Source organism: Scyliorhinus torazame, chromosome 21, assembly GCF_047496885.1.
Source record: "Scyliorhinus torazame isolate Kashiwa2021f chromosome 21, sScyTor2.1, whole genome shotgun sequence".
Taxonomy (NCBI): Eukaryota; Metazoa; Chordata; class Chondrichthyes; order Carcharhiniformes; family Scyliorhinidae; genus Scyliorhinus; species Scyliorhinus torazame.
Genome location: NC_092727.1, coordinates 56,651,632 through 56,659,512, shown reverse-complemented (window position 1 = coordinate 56,659,512; position 7,881 = coordinate 56,651,632). Strand labels below are relative to the sequence as shown.

Here is a 7,881-nt window from a genome sequence, read left to right as displayed (position 1 = left end):
TGTGGGTCAGGTGAACTCCATGATACACTTTGGGGTTCTCTAAACCCTGGCCCATGACAGACCTGAAATGGTAACTTGGGCCGAGATTGCCCGGCCTCGTCCATAGTGGGAGCCGTCATGAGTGAGGACGGAAAATCTGGCCTTCCGGACAAAACTCCATTCACTTTCGGCACCACTGGAAAATCCCAGCCTGCAAATGAGGACGGAGAATTTCGACTCTTCACCAGATGCTACCGGACCTGCTGAGTAATTCCAGCAATTTCTGGCTTTGTTTCAGGACTCCGTCAATCCTGGTGATTTGCTATTGAAATACACACTGATGTCTTCTCCTGAATGGCTTCTGTTATTCCTTTGACGGAAGATTCTAGATGGCGTTGGAAATTTAAAGCACTGGTTTATTACCACACTGATTTAAGTGCCTGTCCTGTTACAACATCGTCCCCAGAATGCGCGAATCACATTTGAGTCAAATATCTTCCCACAAGAAAGAAAGACAGAATTGCATATATATTCACAACATCTGGTCATCCCAAAGCACTGTACAACCAATTAGATACTTTCGATGTGAAGTTATTGTATTAACGTAGGAAATCTGGCAACCAATTTCTGCACAGTAAGATTCCACAAACAGCAATGTGATAATGACAAGAACATCTTTTTTTTGTTATATTGGTTGAGGGATAAATATTAGCAGAACATTGGAGGTGACTCTCTTGCTCTTCTTCAAAACAGTGTTGGGATCATTTACATCCACCTGAAGGAGCAGACAGGGTTTTATCCGATAGATGCACCCCCAATAGTGCAGCACTCACTCGGTACCACACTGTGGTGTCTGCCAGATTCTTGTGTTCGTATTCTGGAGCGGGACTTGAACCCGCAACCTCCTGATTCAGACATGAAAGCGCTATCACGAAGCCACAGCCACACCAGCCGTCTTCATCACTCTCTTAGATGATTTGTTCGTGGGGCCTGGTCAGCTTCTGGGCAAAAAATGTGGCAGAGAGTTGGTTAATCGGACAGGATGAAGATCAGGTGAAGCATTCCATGTGACGACACCGAGAAGAGACTGCTGACAGAAGGTAAATGCAGTCAGGATCATGGCAAAAAGAGAGCCTGGGACAGCCGGGAGAAAGAATACTCCTGTGAGACCCTGCTCCTCCTCCAGGATTTTTCACTAACCTTGGTTGGTCTCACTAGCGTTACTCCAACTTCTTTCACTGGCAAGGTGACCCTGCTCAGCTTCCCCTCTCATAGTTGGGCATAAACACGAGTGGGGTCCCCTGTGCATCACTGGACCCTGATTTATATTTTCTAATAAGTTTCCTGTCCGACAGGAGCCTCAACTGTCACCAATAATCACCGGGTGCCAGAATTGGGAAATTGGCAGGAATGGGGAGGGATATGGAGCTGTGGCATTTTACCTGCTCCCTCCACTCCCTTCCTGCTGATTTGGCAGGGTGACAATTGCCCTCTCTTCTGAGGACGCAAATGTTAACTGTGGAGCTGATCCAGGAAGCACAGGGAGCGTCCCCCTCAGTGACATTGCTGAAGGGGCCTCGCAGATTGGGAGACCTGAGGCTATTGATGTTAGAGATAATATTCCAAGTCTTCCTAAAACTTTAGTTTGGAGTCTATTTTTGTATTTGAAAAGATGGGAGGCTTTGAATGCTTAACATTCCTTCCTTTATGTGTTCTTGGAAGTAAATTGTGTTGTGCACGTCACAGTCTTCCATACATCCCAAACACACATTCATTGATTGTCAAATTAAAGCTGTTGCAATGGGCCTGATTTAACAAGGCCCCAACCTCTGGATTGCTGAAAGAGCCAAGGACCCTAATTGCTCAGCCAAACTGATGTGCGCACTGGCAACTTCTTCTCTAACAAACACAAATAATTCTGTTTTAAATCATTTCAAAAATTCTTATAGAAATGCATTTCCTGTAATCAATACTTCACATATCTTATTCACAAGTTCTTAAAGTTTCATGGCATTGTGGTACCTAATCTACGAACATATGGCAGCTGTGTTTTCCACATATTTACCTGAATAACATGGTGTGTTGTGAAAGACGTTTACTATTCCACCATACTGGAATATTTCACTGTGGTATACCAAAGGTGATTAGGTAGCACAAATGCAAATGAATGGGGGAGAAGCAACACTTAAAACTCTGTGAAACACTGTAAACTATGATTAAAAAGTTATTTACATCTTTGTACACATTTTCCCATGCTCTGTCACCAATTTCTCATATGCTGTCACAGCAGCTCATGTCTCTTACAGAGGATACAAAGCATTGGCTTGCCAACTTTAAACATAGATACCTTAAATTAGCACAGCCCAGTGTGTATCAAGGAGGCTGGGATTGCACAGCCCAGTATCTGTGTGTGTGAGGAGTCTAGGACAGGGCCCGTATTTGTGTGTGAGGAGACTGAGATCACAGGACCCAGTATCTGTATGTTGAGGAGACTGGGATCACAGGGCCCAGTATCTGTGTGTTGAGGAGGCTTGGATCACTGGGCCCAGTATCTGTGTGTTGAGGAGGCTGGAATCACAGGGCCCAGTATCTGTGTGTTGAGGAGACTGGGATCACAGGGCCCAGTATCTGTGTGTTGAGGAGGCTGGTATCACTGGGCCCAGTATCTGTGTGTTGAGGAGACTGGGATCACAGGGCCCAGTATCTGTGTGTTGAGGAGGCTGGGATCACTGGGCCCAGTATCTGTGTGTTGAGGAGGCTGGGATCACTCGGCCCAGTATCTCTGTGTTGAGGTTGGGATCACAGGCCCCACATTTGTGTTTTTTGGGAGCTGGGATTGCACAATCCTATATCTGAGTGTACAGGAGCTGGGACCGTCAGGCCCAGGATCTGAGTGTTGAGGAAGTTTGGATCACGTGACCCAGTGTTTGTGTGCACAGCAACTGTGCTCCCATCCAGTGGTTCAGTATTTGAACCACACTTGCTGCTTGTGATGAGAGTAAATGTACTTTTCTGTACATAACTGCCTGAGGGAGCTGAGGCTCTAACTGGAAGGCAGCAAGAGGAACGGGGAGATAGGAAGGGCTGAGAAAGGAACTGAACTTTGCAACAAGAATGGCTTTGGCTAGACATTCAATTTAGAATTTGCCTTATAAAGGGCAGGAAGACCTTGAAAAACCCATGGCTTTCCTGCCCTGCTCCCCCTCTTCCCCTTGCTGTGTGATTTGAGGAGAGACTGAGGCTAACTCACATTAAGCTCTGTCACGCACCATCACTCCGTGAGTGTGCACTGATTTCAGAGCAAAGGCTAGTGCAAGGATTAGTGAGCCTTGTACCAGTGTAGCTCACTGTGAGGCCTGAAAATAACCAGGCCTTTGGACCTGACCTGGCTGAGTAGATGCAATAGTAATCTTCATTAGTGTCACAAGTAGGCTTACATTAACACTGCAAGTTACTGTGACAATCCCCTAGTCGCCATAGTCTGGCGCCTGTTTGGGTACATTGAGGGAGAATTCAGAATGTCCAAACTGGGGCTGAGATACGGGGTCAGCCATTCAATCTGGCATCAAGACCGTACACCTATCTAGGTTGCCACTTGGTTGATCCTTGACCCAGATGTGGCTAAAGGGATATCCTTGTGGATATCCTTGTTAGATCTGCCTGTTACCAGCAGACTCAGGTGAGGTAAACCTAGCTATTACAGGACTCTGACCCACCATCATTGAGTTCAGCTCAGTACTCAGAGTCACCAAGTGAAGAATTAAGTGGGCATGGAGTCTGTCGCAGTTCTGATGCCTAGGCTACTCGGTGTTGCAATTGCGCAGTTCCAAGTTGATGAGGGATCAGGGAAGCTTGGCCGAGGAAGAATCCACCTTAAGAGGAAGTGCCCTGTTCAGGGCTCCACCTTCAGGGAAAGCACAAGAGCAGAAACACAGCTGTAAAGCTGGGAGTCGACGGTGCCAAGTCGCCGCTAGTCCGGGGATTAGACGTGGGTCTGCATCCGCCTCTGCAGTGGTCGTGTTAAGTCTGAGTTCTGCGAGGAGGAGTGCGAGTAGTGAGAGGAGGCTGAGGCCTTGCTGGCCTCGTCGAACTGGACCGAGCTGTCCTGCTTGCTGTTGCTGCTGACGCTGCTGTTGCACTGGTTGTCCAGGAAGGAGTTGCTGTCGCTCATGGAGCCTCGTTGATACTCCCGCTCGCACAGCTCGATGGAGCTGCTGCCGTTGCCCAACACAAAGCGCTGCCCATACTCGTACATGCGGTTGGCTGCACTCAGTTGTGTGTAGAGGGTGGAGAAGGACATGCCGGTGGGCACCCGCTGCTTCACATTGGGTCTCTGGTCAGGTTGGCACCCCACAGGGGCAGTGTTGCCAGCTGGTCGAAGATCTGGGAAGGTACGGACGCTGTAGTAACCATTAGTGGGATCCTATGAGAAAAAGGGAAATGAAAGTATTAGCAAACAAAATCTGGTTTGAACTGCTTTAGTCTGATTGATGTTCAAATGCATGAAGGAAGGTCTATTTTATGAAGCACAAAACGGCTGACAATCAAGGCAGGTTGTACTGATCGGCATTGGTTGCCAGTTAATTGGATGAAAAAGCCAAAAGCCTGTTTCATCCAATCTACCACCGTCCAGCTGAGGGAGTTTACATTAAAATAACTTTTATTTCTCCAGCACCTTTAATGATCTCAGGAACCATAAAAGTGCTTTGCAACCAATTAAAAACTTCTGATGTGCAGTAACTGTAATAAAGGGAAATGCGGCAGCCATTTTGTACACAGCAAGATGCCACAAACACGATGTGTCAATGACCAGATGATCTGTCTTTGATGGTGTTGGTTGAGAATAATTCTTACTCTTATTGATGCCCTCTTTCTAAATTGTAATTCAACTGTTACATTAAAGCAATATAGAAAAAATATTATAATAGGGTGCAAGGATCCTGTTTACCTTACAATCAACCTTTGGGTCATAAGAAGGTTGATTTCCCTCAGGAATTTGGTCATTTTATTAAAACTGACAATCTGGTGATTACTTCATTGCTGGGATCTTGCTGTGTGCAAATTAGATTTTTAAATTTGTACACAGTGTATAGGCAACGCTGGCAATATTCGCATTTATTATCCATCCCCAACCGTCTTTAATGCTATCGAAGGAGCCTTGGTGAGTAGCTGATGCATTTACTATATTACTACATTAGCTTTGGTGAGTAGCTGATGCATTTATTACATTACATCAGAGACTATATATGAACTAAAAGTAGTTCATTGATTGTGTTTGGTTTTGGGATATCCTGCAGCTATGAAAGGAGCTCTCGGGTGAGATTGACCCAAAAAGCAATGCCAGTAGATGCCGGGAGATCCCACTTCCAGGCAGAGTTGCGATCTGAATCCTACCCATTGTGGGCGGGATCACTTTCAGACAGATCTGCATATTAGAGTGGGGCATCTAGTCTCACTCTATCAGGCGTTCCCGAGACATAATCAAGGCGTGGGATCGACCCCCCTTGCCTTTGAGAGCTCTGGCGAGGGCGGTTCAATGTTGCTCCCCACAAAAGGGGACCAGACAGAATGGCACTCGTGAGGGTCTCCCAGGAGATTGGAGGCCCCCAGGTAGCTTGCCCTATGGGCATGATGACACCCTAGTACTGCTGGTGCCACCTGCGAATCCTAGCAATGCCAGCCTGGCACCCTGGCAATGCCACCTGGGTGTCAGCCTGGCATTGCTAACATGCCCAAATGGCACTGCTAATGTGCCAAACTGGCATTTTTCACAGGACAAGGATTGGGTCCGGGGGTGCCGTGCGGGTGGGGAGTGTGGTTGGGGGGTGAGTCAAGGACCCCCTGAAAGGTGAGGTGGAACTTTGGGGGGGGGGGGGTTGGGGGCATGTCAGGTGACGTCGAGCGGAGCTCCTCAGTGCAGAGAATGGGTTGAGGGTCGTGTCAGGGGGGGGGGGGGGCGTCGAGCGGAGCTCCTTAGTGCAGAGAATGGGTTGGGGGTCGTGTCAGGGGGATCAAGCGGAGCTCCTCAGTGCAGAGAATGGGTTGGGGGTCGTGTCAAGGGGATCGAGCGGAGCTCCTCAGTGCAGAGAATGGGTTGAGGGTCGTGTCAGGTGACGTCGAGCGGAGCTCCTCAGTGCAGAGAATGGGTTGGGGGTCGTGTCACGGGGGGGGGGGGGGGGGGTCGAGCGGAGCTCCTTAGTGCAGAGAATGGGTTATGGGTTGGGGGTCGTGTCGGGGGGGGGGGGGGGGGGGTCGAGCAGAGCTCCTCAGTGCAGAGAATGGGTTGGGGGTCATGTCACGGGGGGGGGGGGGGGTCGAGCGGAGCTCCTTAGTGCAGAGAATGGGTTGGGGGTCGTGTCAGGGGGGAGTCGAGCAGAGCTCCTCAGTGCAGAGAATGGATTGGGGGTCATGACAGGGGGGGTCGAGCGGAGCTCCTCAGTGCAGAGAATGGGTTGGGGGTAGTGTCAGGGGGATCGAGCGGAGCTCCTCAGTGCAGAGAATGGGTTGAGGGTCGTGTCAGGGGGGGGGGGTCGAGCGGAGCTCCTTAGTGCAGAGAATGGGTTGGGGGTCTTGTCAGGGGGATCGAGCGGAGCTCCTCAGTGCAGAGAATGGGTTGGGGGTCTTGTCAAGGGGATCGAGCGGAGCTCCTCAGTGCAGAGAATGGGTTGAGGGTCGTGTCAGGTGACGTCGAGCGGAGCTCCTCAGTGCAGAGAATGGGTTGGGGGTCGTGTCATGGGGGGGGGGGGTCGAGCGGAGCTCCTTAGTGCAGAGAATGGGTTGGGGGTCGTGTCGGGGGGGGGGTCGAGCAGAGCTCCTCAGTGCAGAGAATGGGTTGGGGGTCGTGTCAGGGGGGGATCGAGCGGAGCTCCTCAGTGCAGAGAATGGGTTGGGGGTCGTGTCAGGGGGGAGTCGAGCGGAGCTCCTCAGTGCAGAGAATGGGTTGGGGGTCGTGTCATGGGGGGGGGGGGTCGAGCGGAGCTCCTTAGTGCAGAGAATGGGTTGGGGGTCGTGTCGGGGGGGGGGTCGAGCAGAGCTCCTCAGTGCAGAGAATGGGTTGGGGGTCGTGTCAGGGGGGAGTCGAGCGGAGCTCCTCAGTGCAGAGAATGGGTTGGGGGTCGTGTCAGGTGACGTCGAGCGGAGCTCCTCAGTGCAGAGAATGGGTTGGGGGTCGTGTCACGGGGGGGGGGGGGGGGGGGGGGGTCGAGCGGAGCTCCTTAGTGCAGAGAATGGGTTGGGGGTCGGGTTCGGGGGGGGGTTCGAGCAGAGCTCCTCAGTGCAGAGAATGGGTTGGGGGTCGTGTCATGGGGGGGGGGGGTCGAGCGGAGCTCCTTAGTGCAGAGAATGGGTTGGGGGTCGTGTCGGGGGGGGGGTCGAGCGGAGCTCCTCAGTGCAGAGAATGGGTTGGGGGTCGTGTCAGGGGGGAGTCGAGCGGAGCTCCTCAGTGCAGAGAATGGGTTGGGGGTCGTGTCAGGTGACGTCGAGCGGAGCTCCTCAGTGCAGAGAATGGGTTGGGGGTCGTGTCACGGGGGGGGGGGGGGGGGGGGGTCGAGCGGAGCTCCTTAGTGCAGAGAATGGGTTGGGGGTCGGGTTCGGGGGGGGGTTCGAGCAGAGCTCCTCAGTGCAGAGAATGGGTTGGGGGTCATGTCACGGGGGGCGGGGGTCGAGCGGAGCTCCTTAGTGCAGAGAATGGGTTGGGGGTCGTGTCAGGGGGGAGTCGAGCAGAGCTCCTCAGTGCAGAGAATGGATTGGGGGTCATGACAGGGGGGGTCGAGCGGAGCTCCTCAGTGCAGAGAATGGGTTGGGGGTAGTGTCAGGGGGTTCGAGCAGAGCTCCTCAGTGCAGAGAATGGGTTGAGGGTCGTGTCAGGGGGGGGGGGGGGGTCGTGCGGAGCTCCTTAGTGCA

At 51.8% G+C, this 7,881-nt stretch overlaps 1 protein-coding gene across 2 annotated transcripts in view; it reads right to left on the bottom strand.

Moving 5' to 3' along the window:
* Positions 1 to 374: 374 nt before the first annotated feature.
* kirrel3a (kirre like nephrin family adhesion molecule 3a) overlaps positions 375 to 7,881 on the bottom strand; it is a 1,049,271-nt gene continuing 1,041,764 nt past the window's right edge. For both annotated transcript variants that reach the window (XM_072486819.1, XM_072486820.1), the window contains one exon: positions 375 to 4,402. In XM_072486819.1, the coding sequence (XP_072342920.1) occupies positions 3,962 to 4,402 (441 nt within the window). In that variant the 3' untranslated portion in view covers positions 375 to 3,961. The remainder of the gene's footprint in view (positions 4,403 to 7,881) is intronic.